Raw genomic sequence first — 18,674 nt, forward strand, 5'->3', positions numbered from 1 at the left:
ATGTTTAAAACCCAGGTTATACATGATCAAGCCATCCAGAAAAAGCACCTTCACCAGAAGGTGAAGAAGCAAGTAGTCATCCCAAGAAGTATAGAAACTGTACTGACAAATTTTAAAGGTACTCAGCAGCCTGGCTGTACATAAAACAACAGAAAAGCACTCCAAAAAATCTTCAGCCTTTAGTGCTTTCTGAAGATTCTTCTCAAACCAAAATAAAAGGAAAAAACACTGCCAATATGGTAATACCTGGAAGGCATCCAATTCAAGCAGGGGTTACTACTAGTCCCATGAATGAATCACATGTCCAGCCAGGCTCTTGTTTTGAAGAGCCTTTGCAGAAGAGATAAAGCATCTAGAAAATGGTCTCCACTCTTCCTGTTCTACCCTTTAGTAAGCAAGTGGGACTCAAGCTTCATTATGCTTTGCAGTCCAGGATGAGAGCTCCCCTCGGACTGTGCCTCAGTCCACAAGAACGAGCCAAATATTCAGGAACCTGGACATACAAGGGACAAGCTGCAGAGCATGATTAACACATATAACAATTAGCTTATCACAGCACTCTGTAGAGCAATTTGAAAGTGTTTGGTTTAGTTCAAGTGGTAGATTGAGGCTTTAAAAGTCTTCTCACACAGTAGTGATGTAATCCCACAGGGAAGGTCTAAAAGCAGACAGATACTTTGAAGAGCAGAAACAGTGGGTAAAGGGCAGCAGTTCACTTCAAAAAGAAGGAAAATGTGTAATACCTAATTATCAACACACTTGACTGCTTCCTAAAGACACAGAATCACAGAAGAGCTGAGGTTGGAAGCATCTCCCGAAAAAAAAAAAAAAGAGAAAAAAGTATAACCCTTTGACATCTGTGCAATAAAAGACAAAACACAACCCTTTACCCCACCAGAGAACAGACTGAAGTCCAGGCAACCTGAATTTCCAAAGGGCTGAACAATGACAGGAAAGCCCGTCACATAGTATACAAGCTGATAAGCTGTTTGACTAATATTCAGTAATTCAAAGCAGTTAGAACTCTCAAATTTTGGATATACACTGAAGATCCAATCACCTGGCTAACAGGGAACACGGTTAGCATCACCTTTTGGAAGTTCACCTTCACTAGCAAGAACTTTTTGTTAGTCTTTGCTTATCTAATCATTGTGAGGTCAGTTTTTATACGCCATGGTATGAAAACAATCAAAACCAATTCTGGATTGTCTTGAGTTCCACTTTCACAAAACAGTACATTTTTACCCCCGATAGCAGAGAAGCTTTCTTCTATTCTTATACTTTATAAAGCACTTTATAAGGCTCCTTAATTTAAGTTCAGCTGAAATCATGTGGAACTGGCATGCCATTTATCAACGTTATTTTTCAATCTACAGTAAACTCCTTGTGCACACAGAGCCCAAGATAGAAATGGTTTGTGAAGGTGCTAGCCAAGCAGACTGGATTTTCCCAGTACCGTCTGCCACTGACGCATTAATAACATTTGTAGCTTGCTGAAAGCCTGATAGCTCAGAATAGAGCTGGACTTTCACAACTGCTCTGTTAAATACCTTCAAAAGGAAGGAAAATTTTCATGTGATGTGATAAACAGTGTCTTCTGTGGACCAGCTTCTAGAACGTCCAGCTTTTCCTGCCCAGGTCTGCTTAGCATTAAACAGAGTTGCCACACTAGGGTAGATGACAGGGAATGAAAGAGGGAATCCATCATTCATCTCAGTTCAAAAATGTCGCCAAAAGGACAGCATCAAGTTAAAGTTCCATGCCATCCCTCATGAAAGGTAATAGAGTCAACTCCATATGGCATCCAGGAGTGACAACACTACTTCCCATGGGCAGATTTACCTTCCAATACTGCTCTTCCATCTGTTCCCTTATTGTAGCCTCACATCACTTCCATGTGTGGTGTAACACTAGAACATGCTATCAGGCTGAAACAAAGCACTTAGGGGAAGCCTAGTCCAGAAGCTGGGGCAGATGCAGCTTAGACAAGGCACAGATACAGTTCAGCTCACTGTTAGATCTCTTGTTTCAGTAAAGATACAGCCAACTGACCATAATCCATGAGATTACACTTAGACAACAGGATTTCAGAACAGAAACTCCACTGAGTTAGGTTCTGTGATTACTTCAGAACCGAGCATTCAACTCCAGGAATACTGCTGTCATTCACCTTCACTAGTCTATCTGCCTGCCAACAACAACAGTTCTGCATGTTAACCCTCCAAATAAGCCAGTCCTAAAATGTTACAGAAGCCTGAAACTGGGCTGATTTTCAACACCTGTATCCAGCTTCTAGTTTCACCAGCTTATTTCAGAAGGATCTTGCTCAAGGGGCCTGAAACCTCCAAGACAGCAGAGAAGCTGTAGGACAGTAGGGCAGGTCTTCTGCAATGGCAAAGAAGTCTGTCACTTTAACCGCTGATCCAGAGATAATTCATATACTCTCAGCCCAGCTAGAGCGAGATGCTCATGCTGTTGCTGTCTGTAGGAGAGTACTCTGTAAGAACTCCTGAGCAAAGGCAGCTTCTGCAAGAAGCACTGCAGACCCTAATGGTCTCCCTTGAAACACAGCTGTAAGGGAACAGCTGAACTAAGTACTCATATCTAAGCCACTGATTTCCTGTTCCTGCTGCTGCCCATCACCTTTGACAGAGGTCATGCCAGGACTTTATTCTCACTTTTAAGGCTTTTGCTTAAGCCCTGAAGTGGCAGGTGTAAGGCAGGTCTGATCAGATTAAAGACAAAGCTGGAGGCATTAATCCCATCAGCTTATTGCACAGAAAGGAGTTACTTGGAAACTTAACTTATTAGCAACTCCCTGCCTGGGGTTAAAAAAGAACACAATTTAACAGTGCTTTTTATCAACTCCTAATTGAGGCTGTCAGTGCAATTCCCAGAAAGCTTTCAGTCAGAAAAGCAGCAGCTTCCCAACTTGTGGTCTGCAGAAAGGCAGCCAAAGTCATGTACTGTTTTACAGACACATTTGCAGTCGTGTCTCACCTTGCAGCTAGCACACAGGGAGTGCTACGTGGGAAGTGTGAGGGTCAGCTAAAAGCGGTTCAGCTCTCTCACCGCCTCCGGTACATCAGCATTATGGCTGCACTGCAATTCAGTTGTAGGAGACAAAGTTCGCTAAACACAATCAGTTGCCTTCTTCAGACAGTTTACTTTTTGTGGTCTCTTTGGAAACTTCTAAGCTATTTCAAGATCTGTCTCTTAGCATTTTAAAGGTCACACTCCTTCCTGGGGAATGAACAAATTCAGTGATTTTGGTGTTCAGTGAGTATCTTGCCCTCAAAATCCACAGCATGGAAGCTCAGGGGTATGAAAGAAACCCTCAACAATGGCACACACAAACTCACCTGGTTCCTGGACTGGGCCCTGGCGATCCTGAGTCTCCGAGCAGAGTAAAAAATAAAGTAGCCCATGGTTGCTGCTGTGACAATGAAAAATGACACTGAGGTGAAGAAGATGGAGTACTGATTCATCCAAGGACCGTGCTTTTTCCCCACTTCAATAACCATAGTCACTTTCATGCCGCTCTCAATCCGGTGTAGGATCTCCATGCCTTTCATGTTGCCAATCATGATTGCAACGATGCTTTCAGCACCTGCAAAGGGAAGGGGAATCCATGCTCAGTTCACAGGTGTTGTTTGCAAGTCATTGTCTTAGATGTTCCAGTTCAAGTGCTAAAAAAAAGACTGGAAAGTTTCTAACTAGCACTTGCAGATTCAACATGAGCTGATGGAATGTCATCTCCATGTGCTTGTTCAGCTGAAAGCTGTGTCCCATTACCTATAAGCTGCAGAAGCTAACTATATTTAGAATTCATTCCTCTCCACAGCATTTCTCACTCCCATATAGGACACAGACTGTCATTATTTTAGATTCAACACTTCCGTGATTTACATTTTAACATACCTTTGATCTGTGTGAATTTAAAAGTGAATCCTACACAGTCACTAGGGACTGCGGCAACTCCAGGAGCTCAGGGATGCCAGCTACACCACTGGTGGCTTAGGGACCCTTCCTGCTCTGTTGCTACTTCTTTAACACCTCTTTTCTAAATTTGGCAGTGCTGTTGAGTACTACCCCAGACAGCGAGCAATCAAAGCCATAGATCAGGCTTTGCTTTGGATTTTCAGAGGAATTGAGTAAAATTTCCTTGTGAACTGCAAATGATGTTGTGGGTTTCTAATGCAAATTCAGAGAGAAGCAAATACGGAGGTGTACTTGGCTTGGTGGCAGTTGGCAAACTCCATCCAGATTTTAACAACAGATTTCATTTACTCAGTTGAACATCATGACAAACGACGAGAGGAACCAAGGGTTTATACAGTAGGAAGAAATTTCCAGCAACTGTAGTCACCAAGTACAGATCAGAGCAAAGCTGTTTTCAGTGACAAGCAAGTGACTGAGGACACTTGATAGATACTATTTGCAATAACTTTGGGCAGTCCTAATAGAAGAGAAATACCCTTAAGTGGAGGAAAAAGAAGGGTGAGGGGTGGGGTGTCAGGGGGCATAAAAGGAGACAAGTAAATGATCACTGGCCTCTCTCTAAACTAAATCCAGAAGTGGGTTCAAAGACTAGCCAGTCAGAAATCTCACTGCATTAAACGATACTGCACAGTGAAGGAATAAAGGCTGTTACAGAAGTGCTATTTTTAGCTAACCTCCCAGCCAAACACTTCTCAATGGGGGGAACAATTTTTTTTCCTCCAAAAGGAGAAATCTTATCCAACTTGCAGCTACCAAGAAAACCTAGAATAGCTGTTAAAACCACAAAGGCTCTCATTTCACTCTCATTTCAGAAGCACTCACTAGTTTTCCAGCTTGTTCACATAATGCCTTTGATCCAACATGGCTAAGCAGGATGTCTAGCAACTCTCCTCAGTGTGACTAAACTCATCTTTTATTCAGAAAGCTCCTTGTAATGAGAAGTACATCATACAGAGAAGAGGGGAAAAAATAAACCAAACAAAAATAACAGCCAGACTGCAACTACTGTTCTTCCTGATGAACTAGGGGTTATACATCAGTTATAAAATGAGCTGGAGTCAGATGTTAGGAGCAAGCAAACACGGGTCAAGTCAGAAGGTGAGAATTACTTTCATAAGCATGAAATAAAGCATGGAAAACCAGGCTGTGACAACAACATAAAAAGCCTGCCAAAATAAGCAAAAAAAAGCTTGTTCTGCCTTATTCCCCTTCGCTTCTATGTGTCTCACCAGTCAAATGTAGCTTGTGGTTACACGCAACACAAGATGCAGCGTAGGGATTCCTGTTAATGAAATGTCACCATCAGCCTGCAAAACCATTTCAGCTACTGAGCCATCAGTTGTGAACAAGTTTTACCCTTAAAGAAGGAAAAATCTTCCATGTAAGTTGCAGGCTGATCAGTTCACCAGGCTGTCATTAGACAGTTTTAAGCCTTTCTCACATTTTTTCCACCAGTGACTTCTCTCACAATTTCACCTCTGCTTTAAACACATGCAAGTGGTCCACTGGTGGCTTTGACACTGAAGCAACAAGGGCAGAAGTGAGAGAGTGGTCATTTCCATCAGCACTTGCAGTACTCTCTCCCTCTTGGAGCACAGCCCCAGTGACAAGTATCAGCTTCCATATTCAATATTTTGTAATGCCAACCCTTCGGACCAGTGATTAATTTCTAAAGGCAATTACAAGGAAGCTAACCTGGCATCGCATGAGGTTAACCAAATGCCTTGTGCCAACAACAGGGAAAAGGAATCCAGAAACTGCACCTAATTTCTGGCCACAGGAATTTAGTCACATCAAAAGGTCCTTTTGGACTAAGCATGTCTCTGGCACCATCGCACAAGGCCTGTCATAAAAGTATCACCTGTACCTGGCAGAAAACAAGGCCTCCTTCACCTGCCAAGAGGAGATTCAGTGATGTCCTATTAGCCTGAAGCCAAGACAGAAGCCCAGAATCCATGTTTAGCATTATTGCTGTGCTTCTAGAATAAAACCAACTAGGAACATCCCCTACCAAATGCTTCCGGAGCTGACAGATGGGTCCCATCGTGACAGGTACTGAAACAAGTTACTGTGGCCTTGAAACCACAACCCAGACAGAGGCCCCTGACAGTGCTTGGGCATCTTAATGGCAATGAGCCATGAGGGGACAGCACTGGAGTAGGTTGGCCAGAGAGGTTGTGGAGTCTCTTCCCATAGAGATATTCAAGAACTGTCTGGACACAAGCCTGAGCAATGTGTTCTAGGTGACCGGGCTTGAGCAGGAGGTTGAACAAGATGACCTCCAGTAGTGCCTTCCAGCCTCAATCGTTCTATGATCTGCCGAGGTGTCTCAAGCATAACAACTGCCCTGAACTGTCAGCTTCCCCCTCCAGACACCAGCAAAGCAGGAGGAAAGTCAATTATCTGTGCATGGCAAAAACTTCATGAAAGTTCCTCACTGAGGTATCAGCTTTTTTGATTCAGGTAACAGTTTTAAGGGACATTAGAAGGTGAGGTTAAGCTGCTGCCTGTTTAGCTAATAATGACCTCATTGCTAAACAGAAGCAAGACCTGTTTAGTTAAACATTTCCAAGCCTCTCTCCTCACCCATCTCCTGTGAAACTGGGGAAGAGGAAGTTATTCAAGTCTTCAAATACAGTTTTGGAGTCTTGCAGAAAGTGTCTCCCAGATCATAAGGCAGCACGCCGGTCAAAGTCTGAAGGATGCTGTTTTGCAGATATGGGCTGGCACAGATGAAGCACAAGAACTGGTTTGTTGGCATGGGGAAGAGCTGGGACACAAGCACATTTGGCACACAAGGAAAGTGCATGACTGGGATCAAAGTTTTACCTTCCTGTATCAGGTTTACTTAGATGCAGAGTGGAGTTGCATCTATTCATACCAATATAAGTACCTATATTAAATTCTGCCCTGCAGAGTCTTCACTTGTTTTACCATTACATTTCCGCTCCCCGTAAACATGAAGTTACAGGTTTAGCAATTCAGTAGAGAAATGCAAGAGGTGCACAGAACGGGGAGCATTAACTTTTGCACAGTAAGCACCTACCTTTTCACATTCATTAAGGGGATTATTGTAATCCAGTGCCACTCCTGTGTGTGCTACAGAGCAATCTATTCTGAACCAAGCTAATTGTGGGTCCTGGACAACAGTCACCCCACAGACTGCAATGTAGTCTAATCAATGCCTTAATAGCATGTGACTTTTGGCTAAAAATCACAATCTCTTCATGCATTAAAGCACATTGAGCCAAGGATTAGATCTTGGGGCCAACCAAATCCTCTACTTTAAAATAAGGTATGGCAAAGCATACCTGATTACTTGATTCAGATCAAATATACACAATGTACAGGATAACTAGAATTTTAGCTCTTTGAGCTACTGCATATGACTAAATTCCAGATGAGCAGGCACCTATGTGCCATTGCGAAGTATGGCAGGACTCCGTGGCACACCTCAAGGCAACACTTGTGTTGCAGATCCATGCTAGAGCACAGCATTGATGCCTCCACAGTGTTTCTTGCATAGCTATCAATATAAACCCTCTCACCACAGAAGAGCTAAGAAGAGTTGTCATGGTGTGCTCAGGGTGAACAAAGCTGCAAGCTGAGTCCCACAGGAGGTGAGATTTTGTCCTGGTTTCAGATTTGCCCCGTTTCCAGACTTGCCTACTTTTTTCCTTCCTCCCCCATGCCAGTGAAGGGATGAGAGGCTCCAATAGCTTCAATGAACTACCTCCTTCCCAGGCACATTACAAGAACTTTTAGAAACACTACAAGCAGGTTTCTCTGGGTGTCACAGTGAATTTTTTTTTCCTTAATGACAAGAGAGCTGGTTTACCATATACATTGATTATTAATATATAGCAATGAGCATTTTCTTTCCTCACTTCTCTCCTGAAACCTGTTGAAGTTATCTACCCCCTCAGGTAGTTATAGCACAGCTTCCAGGTGGTCTGGAGTCCACAAAGTGTCAAGGAAATTCAGAGATTAAGGAAAGCACTGGGATTTGCAGTAATTAGAGGCTACAACTGCAGGCTTCTGCCCAGCCCCCACAACTCACTACTGTTAAAGGCTTTCTATAATACAGAAAGAAAACAAAACTTTAGAAGGGAGCTACACCAGCACTCCAAGTTCATTAAATACAGCAGAGTAAGACTTCAAACCCAGAGACTACAGCCACAGCATGCAGACTTACAGGGAAATTCTGCCAACAAGAGACTGCAATGGTGATGCTGAGCGCGATTGTGGTCTTGACTTCAGGTCTGTGCTACTGGGGAGCATGGGAAGGGCTCATGGCTTGCCCTCACGGAGCACAGCTACTAGCTATATCTGTAAATGAACCAGGCAGATCTCCTCACCTGGGATGAAAGTGGAATGCTACCTTAACCATAATTAAAACCTATCCCTAGTGTCCTGCATCTCCAGCCTTGCAGCCAAGCCACTCACTATACAAGAACATCAGGACAAGCACGGGCCACTGCCTCAGCTTCACTCACTGCAGCTTTCACAGCATCCATCCCTTCCCATACAGCTTTGGTGAGCAAATCTTCCCTGAAGAGAGCAGGGCGTTGCTATAGCAGTGTGTTTTCCAGGGTAAAATCCTGCCTCCTGGATGCTCCAGTGCAGGCTCCTACAAGTTGAAACCACTCCACGCACAGCAGCCAGCTCAAGAGGAGGAAAGGGGCCTTGTTGTACATGCTGCTCCTCTCTCAGAGCTCCAGGCAGGTTGAAGTCAAACTTTGCTGTTGCACTTCCAGATCTTTGCCTTTTCTTCCAGAAAAGGAAAAAGAAGGCGGCTTTGCCCCTCTGTTAATCTTAACTTTTGCATTGTGCATTTAATAAACCAGGGAAGGGGAGGAGAGTAATTTAAATCTCTGCCATGTTAACAAAATTCCTTCAAGTTATGAAAACCATATTCAAGTTCCCCAGCTAACTAGTTGCCAGAAAACAAGTTTAGTTTTAAGAAAACCTTTTGCAGGGTTTGAATTTAAGGAATTGCTATTGTAATACCACATTTCTTATTCACCACTTGAGTTTCATAACTAAGAAAACCAAACTGACTCAGACTGCTAACCACAAAGCCAGCTTGACAATTGTAGGTTACTTTCTGGTGCAGCCCATTTTAAGGTCTAATATACCAGTACCTAATAGAAAACATGTGCCTTCAAAACTTCAGCAAAAAAAAATCAGTTATGAAACTTGACATCTCTGCACTGTCTTCTCCTCTACCACTGACTTCAATACCGCACCCAACACCACAGAGAACACTAACCCAATCTAAGAGAAATATTTAACGTGCCCTCCGTGCAGTGCTCCGAGGTGACACTGACAAACACTGTGTATGTTTTTCCAAGTCTTGTGAAGCCCTGGCAAAGCTTTTTGCGGTGAATAATTAACTTCCAGCTGTTTGACAGCTTTGCATGTCATGGAAGCCAACTCAAGAACTCCAGCTCCAAGTCAGCTCCTCTAGCCTCACTTAGAATGGGTTTCTCAGCTTGTTCAGGCACTGTAACCATTTTGCATTGTTTAAACTTGCTTTGAACCAACCAAATTCAGCTTCAAGTCATGAAAGACCCTTTCATTTCAGTTTAAAAGCCTCAGTGTAACCTGTGGCAAACTCTACAGATCTTTATTTTCTCAAGATATCAAAAGCCAAACCCCTCTAACATCTCTATCACTGTTTTCCAAGAACAGGCCATAAACCAGTGTGATAGGACACCCTTCCCCTTGGGAACAGACCAAGCTACAACACAGTTTGGTGAAAACATCTGAGGAAGGCAATAGTTTTGTAGGCGTTTTTAAGAAAGAAGGTATAAAACATGAGAAGCAGGCTTGTTAATCTGAAATAACAAGGAAAAAGCTAGCATGTCACACACAAGCTCCAACATGTCAGATTCCTCATTTCCCCCTTCCTTCTTTCTGAAGGTCCAAAGTTTTGCATCATCTTTAAGCAGAGTGAAATCTAGTACCCAGAGTTTGTCCAGTGTTATTTCACTTTGTCCATAAGTTGGTTGCCTTATGCAACCAATGCATCTGCTGTGGCTTCCTCTCTCCGGGAACCAGCTCACCCCACAGCTTGCCTAACTCCTCTCCCGCCTATACCCACAAACAGTTCTCGGTCTTGGTGGTATCAGCAAGCAATTTCAACAATACTTTAGTATCCAACCAACACCAAGTTTTCCTTAGAACTCAAGTGGGTTTTTAGTATTGGAGAGAGAAACAGTTTCTCAGAAGCCACTGGAAGGGGAAGGAGAGGAAGCAGTCATTCTATCTGAAAGTTAAACATTATCTTTCCCTGTGTAGAAGGGGTTTTCAGATAGGCTAGCCATGGCTAGCTGACTGGGAGTTGTTTAGTACTGCAGTGGCAGAGTAAGTCCAGATAAACTACAAATGTTGTTAAAAACAAGATCACCTCTTTTATTCTACACAGGAATTAAACAGTCCTTCAGCAGACAACCAATGAACTGTTTTCTCTGAATGCTTTAAAAGGACTGAGAAATGAAGGATGCAATTATTAACAGATGAAAGGCTGCAGGATACTGCAACAGCTCAGTAAGTTCTGCCACAGAACTACCACAGGATGAATGATTTTTAAAGAGATTGCATGGTCTTGCAGAGGAGTCTTCAGAAAATGCAGTCACACAAGAACCATTCAAAGTAGCACAGCAATAACCCATCACACTTCCTTTTCCACAGCTACAGAAAGCCCCAGCTAACCACCACATAAGCCACATGCTCAGAAAAAACAGAATGAAATAAATGACTTTTGATCATTTCACATATAAGAAGAGCAGCAAAAAGCAGCCTTGAGAGTTGGAATTCTCAAGGGAAATACTTCCCTTAAGGGTCCTCTTAACTACAGCAGAATCACTATCTGAAGATTCTGCAGGGAATTAAATACAAACCCTGGCCTCGGTCATATGGTAGCTGGATCTTTGCTTTTCTCTACATGATATGGTGCTTGCAGCACAGATCATCAGCACCAGCTATGCCCTCAGCCTTAGTCAAAGGAGCTGGTAGTATTCCCCTGGCATCCCTCCAACATCCACAAAGACACACTTAGAGATCAAGCCATCTCCAGTACATGAAAGACACAGTTGACTCTCCAACAATTTCCTACCAGATTAGCACATGTGGCTCTTCAGACATGTAAGAAGAATATTTGATATACTGTCTTTCAAGTTTAAAAATATGTAAGGCATAACATGAATACTTGAATACTGCTTATCTCACCATATCAAAATAGTAAGAAACAGGGAATTTCTAGTGGTTACCAAACAGGCTGGTACAGGTTTACTGTTATCTGTTACAGTAAGAGGAGGATCCAGGGAGACTTTAGAGCAGCTTCCAGTGCCTAAAGGAGCCAACAAGAGATCTGGAGGGGGACTTTTTACAAGGGCCTGTAGTGGCAGAACAAGGGAGAATGACTTTAAACTGAAAGAGGGTTGATTTAGATATTAGGAAGAAGTTCTTCACTGTAAGGGTGCTGAGGCACAGGGTGCCCAGAGAAGCTGTGGCTGCCCCATCCCTGGCAGTGTTCAAGGCCAGGTTGGAAGGGCTTGGAGCAACCTGGTCTAGTGGAAGGTGTCCCTGCCCATGGCAGGGGGTCGGAACTTGATGAGCTTTAAGGCCCCTTCCAACCCAAACCATTCTATGATTCTATGAAAATATGCTAACAGCATACAGAGACTGAACTGGTATTGCAGATATGGTGTCATTCACCTTGGATGAAAGGCCAGTGCTGCACACAAAGCCATTGCGTCTCAGCGCCATATCGCACCACAAATGCAAAGGAAATAACTAGCCTCATAGAAGTGCTATGAAACCAGGACAGCTGGCTCTGCTTTCATCAAGCGTACAATGTTGACAGAAAGTAAAGATTGCTCTCATCCGCATGCACAAGGCCAGCTTTCGTCAGGAATGCAGAACTGATTGAGCAGCACCAAACCCAGCACCCATCCTCCACCACAGACACTGTCAGAGGAAGTCACCCTCAAACCTTTATTGCCCTTCAATAAGCTCCCCACTTTGAAGAAGGGAGAGTGACTGAATTCGTAGTACCAGCAGCAATTTAAACCTGGATAAGCTGTAGGTAGGTTTGTCCCTCCCCCTTCTCCTGCTGTTCATGCTCTCCACCCCAAACATTACCTGCCACCAACATACTGGTAGCAGCTAAGTGCTCACTGGAAACAAGTAAGTTTGAGAAAGCTAATGACGAAATAATGCAAGTCAACATAGTATAAGCCAGAAGGTATCTGTCTGCAGAAAGATGCCAGGTCACATTTGATGCAGCAGGGAGCAGTGCTTAGCCTGACCGCTGTTTGCTCACTGGCACATTCAAGACTGGAGGCAAACAAGCATCATCATTGTTTTAGGGCCATATGTCCCACACAATGAAGCCTCTCCTATCACAGCTGTCACTCAGGATTTTAATTCATCCCTTCACATTTCAGCAGCCCAGTGCCCCCAAAGAGCAAGGACACTTCACAGACCAGTTCCAGCCTATCTCAGGGTTGGTGCCTACCCTGCAGTTTTCCATGGCACAGAGGTACCTAAAATAGACCAGGAAGAGCAAGGGTAGGGATCATAAGCTGTTAGGAGCACCAATTAGTCTACCCTGCTTCTCAGTGCCTGTCATGCTTGCTCACAGACCTCTATGCTGTGGGCAACCCCAGCTCACTGTCGCACCTCCACCACCCCTGCAGGTGGGATATCAGGGTCAGATGCTGTGTACCATGATCAGTTATCTGAATGCCACTATAGCTGTGAAATGAGTTTATTCCACACCAGGCAGCCAGGAGAGCTGAATTGAGCACATAAAGACAAAGTTGCAGCACACACGCATCAAATGGCTCTTCTTGGACTCAAATTGCTACAAACTTCAGGAACTACAGACTGCAAATATGATGTAGGCATGGTGGATCCATCAGGTTTCTCCTCAGTAAAGAGCTGGTGAAAGCAAGGGCAAAATAATCTGGAGGCAGTGGCCAGGTCACATGGGAGAACAAGTGTCATTAATTAGACCTTGCATCCTCATTCCTCACCTGGATGTGCTCAGCCCAAGTCTGCATTCCCTGCAGAGATGCACTATTTGTTTACACAACATTTAGGAGGCCTCAGCACAGCCTGCCTTGGGACAGTCTGCCTCAGGCTAACAGGAACAGTTTCACAGGGCACAGCAGCTTTTTAATAGCATGGCAAAGCTCTAGCTTGTTTGTAAAGATCATACCTCACGCAGAAGGGGAGCAGAATCACAGTGATACACTTTTGCCACACACTATTTCCTCTAAGCATACGGAGATCAGCCTTCATCTCAGTGAAATTCCTGCAGAACAAGTTAAGCAGCAGTGCTACATGTTTAACCTTTCCTTCTCCTTTCACCTATTGATGCAAGTTTATACTTGAACCAGATCTTCTGAACCTGAGACACGTTGTCACTGCTTTAGTCAGAATTATTTAGCTTGCTCCCCCAGAATAAGCCCTCTGAAGATCAGGTGATGTGCTTCTCAAGGGTAGAGTTACACGAGAAGAGAGGAACCAAAGAGAATCATCACAATTGCTTTCTGACCTGCAAAGAAACCTTCTTTACTAGGGAAATACTTGACACCAAAGAACACTTCCCATGGTTACCACCATACCCTGACACCATCTAACAGCCTGGCTCTACCTTAAAGCAAGGTCCACCTTTAAAACACACCACTTCTTGTGCACTTCTTCCCCACATGCTACCGTTTTCCCTTGAATCAAATGTCTTTTTCAGAAGGTCAATATAGATTACAGAAAGGTGCAGTTATAAGCACACAGAAATGTACTTTGAAACCCTGCTCAACCTGCCACAGAGCGGTACCATCTTAAAAAGAGCACAATTCAAACTGAAGTTTGCCAGTTGATAGGTTTTGTGCTCATAAAAATACAAAGTAAATATTACTTTGGACTCCATTAAATCCTTGACATTCTATGTGTTAGAGAAGATTAGATAGGATTTTATCATATCTGATCTAGCTATTTATTGTATTTGGTTGTTTCTATTGCCTGGGTGGTTGGTTTGGTGGGGTTTTTTAACTTTTTTTAAAGTTGGCACACCAAAATGTCTCCACACAGAGCACTGACATAAGCAGTAAAGGATTCAGACTAAACATGATGATTGTAAGACAAGTTGTCTCTGGAAGGAGGATGACCAGGAAAAACACTGCTGTCAACACAGGCACATTGAAGTCCCTAAACCAGAAAGCTGCTTCAAAAGCCGAGCTTGACAGCCCCAGAAAAAGGCACACTGCACTTTTATATAAGTTTCTGTTAATAACTTCATGTTCTGCTGCTACCAAAGTACTGCAAAACGCATGTTGTACCATATGCTTTGTCAAAGCCCACCCAAGGGGATCTTGCTTCTCTGCCAGGCAGATGACAGCTCCCATGCTGGGCATGGAGGAGAGCCCTGGGCACCACTGCAGAGCACACAGGAGGAGATATCACCAGGACACCTCGGCAGATGGGAAAGCCCTGAGGCTCAGCGCCCCTTTGGCCCAGCAAAGCCACCTCCTGGTGCTTCCCACTGCCTCAGCCTGGAGGAAGCACTCCACCTTGCTTGGTTTCACTTGATGGCAAATGATGGCCCAGTTAAAGCAGAAACAAAGCCAGTTAGGAAACCCCGACTGTGAAGTCACCATCAGCACAGCCGTTACAGCAATGGCAGGAGTTGCACAAAACACATACTCCAATGAGCAGGGCTACCTACACCACTGCCTCCAGAAGAGCTGGAGCATCCAGTGCCCCCTTTGGAGGCCAGAACAGGAGAACCCAAGCCAAAATGTAGTTCAGCAAAGACCACATGACCAGCTCTTACCTCTTAAGTTTGAGCTCAGCCTGCAGCACTACACTGCATCAGCTTTGGACAACGAACATCCTGACTTAGCAGGATGAATGAGGCTGATTGCTTGTAGCTTGCTTCCTCTTCACCATGCTGTGCTAAAAGCCTGAAATGTTTCTCATGTTCGATTGGAGAACATTGGCTCCCAGCAGTGGCACAGGGCAATGGTGGCCCAAGCACAGTGTGCCACCAAAGCCCAGAGAGCAGATGGAAGAGCATCGATGTGGGAAGAGGTGAAAACAGGGATTTGCAGGCAACCATGACAGTAGGAAAAGTCAGGTCCAGAGAGGAAGACAAGAGAAGGTGGAACAAGAGAGAAAGAGAGACTAAAAGCAACAGCAGCAACAAGCTTAGCTCAGTAATGGTGCTAGGACATGGCAAGAAGGAGTCATGCAGATGAAATAAGCAGTTTGACAGAAGCTGTCTTCTCCAAGAAATCCCTGTGCTATTTGTCTACGGTTCAGCTGGGATGTTTCCACATGCCCTCAAGCCCATAACCCAGTGCACAGGATAATCAGGACAGCTGATTATGTCAGGGCCACTCTGACATAAATCTCTCAGCAGAAAGCTTAAGACAGCATGGGAAAGGCAGGAGCAGACCCTGCAGAGAGCAGATGGCTCATTTCAAGAGATGGCTCCTAGCATTAAGATTAAGATGCTGTAGATCTCCAGCAGCCAGGATGAAGGAGGAGGCAGGAGCACATATATCTTCCCCTCAAGGTTCAGCAGTGACCTCCCTAGGTCAGCAGTGCCAAAGGAGCTGCAGGATTAGGAAGGCACACTGCAAACAGGACTCAGGGCAGGAATGCTGCTGTCAGTTCTATAGGAAGAACTGACCCAGCAACAGCCAGATCTTGATAGTGTCTGTCAGCAGACAATTTGATTACACAAGAAAGCTCTTTCTCAGAACAGGCAGAGCCCATCCAGGTTGTATGTATTGAATTCTTAAACTAGAATACAGGCAGTCATGCAGCTCATTAAAATGACACACAACTAACTTCCAGAGGCAGCTACTGTTTCCTTGTCTCACCAGAACAGTTACCTCCACCACTAACAGGCAGAAATTATCCCCACCCCTTCTAAGAGGGGTGCTGCAAGGATGCAATTATTTTCCAAACCAGTCAAAGCTTTAAAAGTCACTATTTTCACTGCTGTATTTCTCTCCAGACAACGTGGCTTCTCAAAGCAGAATACCAACACACCCCTGAGGTGTGTGTGCATCAGGGCAGGGGCTGGTCAGAGCCACCAAAGCAAACTCACTTGTGCCTGCAGGGCCCCTGCTCTGGCTGCTCCCAGACAGTACTAACACAGCTTTCAGCCCAGGGCTGCTTCTTAGGAAATACAAATCTCATTCTGCATAAGAAAAATGGGCAGTTCGGAACATAAAACACCACCACAAAAACCCACTGCTGGCAAGTAGGAAGCTTTCCATAGCAAGAGAGGCTCTCTCAGCCCCTGCAAAACAGAAACAAGCTTTACAGGGTTTTAGCCACTTGCTGGTGAAACGTTGCCTATGAAGGAGTCTAATACTCTGCCTATTTCTGAGCTGGTTAGTGTGCAGGACATGGAAGTAAAAAGTGTCTGGGTGTAGAAACCCAGCCTATTTCAGGGCCCAAATCTACTCCACAGACTTTACAGGTGTCCTGGTTTAGGCTGGTGTCGTGGTTTAAGCCCAGGCCGTAAATCAGAACCACGCAGTCCACTTCCCCCCCCACCTTTCTTCCCTCCGCTTCTGGAGGGACGGGGAGGAGAATCAAAAGAATGCAGCTCCCACGGGTTGAGATAAGAACAGTTTAATAACTAAGGTATAACACAAATCACTACTGCTACCACTAATAGTAATAATGATAAAGGAAATAACAAGGAAGAGAATACAACCGCTCACCAACCGGTACCTCACCCCCACCCTGCCATGATCCAGCCCTTCCGGGAACCCTCAGTTCTACATCCTGGGCATGACGTGCTGTGGTATGGAATACCTCTTTGGCTAGTTTGGGTCAGGTGTCCTGTCCCTGCTTCCTCCCGGCCCCTCCTCCTCCCTGGCAGAGCATGAGACTCACAAAGACCTTGGTCAGGGTAAACATTCTGACCCACAACTGAAAACATCGGCTTTATCAGTATTATTCCCAGGTCGAAAGTCAAAACACAGCACTGCACCAGTAGAAAAAATGACTGCTACTGCTAAACCAGGACAGCTGGGATAGAGTTAATTTTCCTTCTACTAGCTGGTACAGTGCTGTGCTTTGGCTTTAGTCCTTCCTCTCTCTGTTTCCTATTTTTAGTGTTAGAACATTTTACTTTTATTTCAAGTATTAAACTGCTGTTATCGCAACTCACTGTTTCTTACATTTTTCCGGTTCTCCTCCCCAATTCTGCGCTGTAGAGGGGGTGACCATGCAGCTCCGTGGTACTTAGTTGCCGCTTGGGCTTAAATCATAACAGGCTTTACAGAACGCAGCATCCATTGGCTCCGGGCAGCTCCCTGTCCGGGCTCGAAACCGAAACAAGGGGGAGAGGCGAGTCCCACCTTCACCCGGCACACCTGCAGCCAGCGCCCAGCCCACCCGGGGCAGAGAGCTCTGCTCGCCCTCAGCCTACAACAGCAGCCTCCACTATCAGACATTGTTACTCATTAATCAGAGCAAATTCAACAACAGCAGCGCCGTGCACGGCACCGGCCAGTACAGGCAGAAACTCCTCCTTGTGCGGGAGCGCCAGGAGGAAATTCCAGGCTCTTACCGAGCATCCCAGCTGGGCACGTTTAGCGAGGGCTGAGCCAGCTGGGGGTGAACCCAAGACGTGTCCTCGCACCCCGCGGAGGAGGGGGAAGCGGCAGCTCCCCGCGCAGGGCCCCCCACTCTTCCCCAGCCCGGTCCCCCCTCCCTGGCCCGGCGGCTCACCATGGTGGGACATGGGCAGCACCTCGTTGCCGGTGCCGCGGTAGTTGTAGATGACGGCGGCGGCGGCTCCGCGATCCGCGGCCAGACGGATCTTGTCGGCGAAGGAGCAGCCGCCGCCGCGCTGGATAAGGGCGAGCCAGCCCTGGGGGGAGCCGCTGCCGCCGGGCGGGGGGGCGCTGCTGAAGTTGGTGCGGGCGCTGCAGGCGTTGAAGGAGTCGCGGCCGTCGGGCAGCACCAGCAGCCCCGCAGCCGCCTGCAGCGGCGAGTCCTGCCCGTACAGGCCGCTCTCGCTCGCCTCCCAGCCGCTCCGGTTGCGGTCCGCGCCGTCCTCCCACGACACGTTCAGCCAGGCGGTCCACGCTGCCACCGCCGCTGCCCCGCGAGGACCGGGCGGCGGGGCTGCGCAGAGCAGCGCGGCCAGCGCCAGCAGCGCGGCCCGCGGACACATCCCAGCACGGCTCAGCTCGGCCCGGCTGCGCCGCCGCCTCCTCCTAAAATCGCCGCGGTCGCTCACGGGGGAGGAGCGGGGCCGCCCCCCCGCGGCACGCCCCCCCCACCTCCCGCCCGCTGCGGGAACCCCACCGGGAGTTCCCGGCCCCGCCGCACCCCTGCGGCCGGTGCCGAGCCACGGCCGGGGATGCGGAACACCCGGGTCCCCCCTCCGGATCGCCTCCCGGGGGAAAGCGGTGAGTCTCCCACCCAGGTCGCGTCTCAGAAGTGATGGTTCCCCTTGACATCATCTCTCAGGGGCAACGCATGTCCCCCCGGATCACTCCCCTCCATCACCTCCAGGCACGGTGGGTGACACCGCTCCAGGCACCCAGTAGAGAGAGCACCAGTGGGGTAACGCGCTCAAGGGGCTGACCCCCCTCAGAAGTCCCCAGGCATAGCAGCACCAGCAGAAG

General features: G+C 46.4%; 1 protein-coding gene across 1 annotated transcript in view; it reads right to left on the reverse strand.

Moving 5' to 3' along the window:
* RNF128 (ring finger protein 128) overlaps window positions 1-18,217 on the reverse strand; it is a gene marked incomplete at both ends in the record, with an annotated part of 29,234 nt that extends 11,017 nt beyond the window's left edge. The window contains 2 exons of the mRNA XM_080624770.1: window positions 3,363-3,610; window positions 17,770-18,217. Of these exons, the coding sequence (XP_080480896.1) occupies window positions 3,363-3,610; window positions 17,770-18,217 (696 nt within the window). The remainder of the gene's footprint in view (window positions 1-3,362; window positions 3,611-17,769) is intronic.
* Window positions 18,218-18,674: the final 457 nt, after the last annotated feature.

This window comes from Psittacula echo (assembly GCF_963264785.1).
Source record: "Psittacula echo genome assembly, chromosome: 8".
NCBI classification, from domain to species: domain Eukaryota; kingdom Metazoa; phylum Chordata; class Aves; order Psittaciformes; family Psittacidae; genus Psittacula; species Psittacula echo.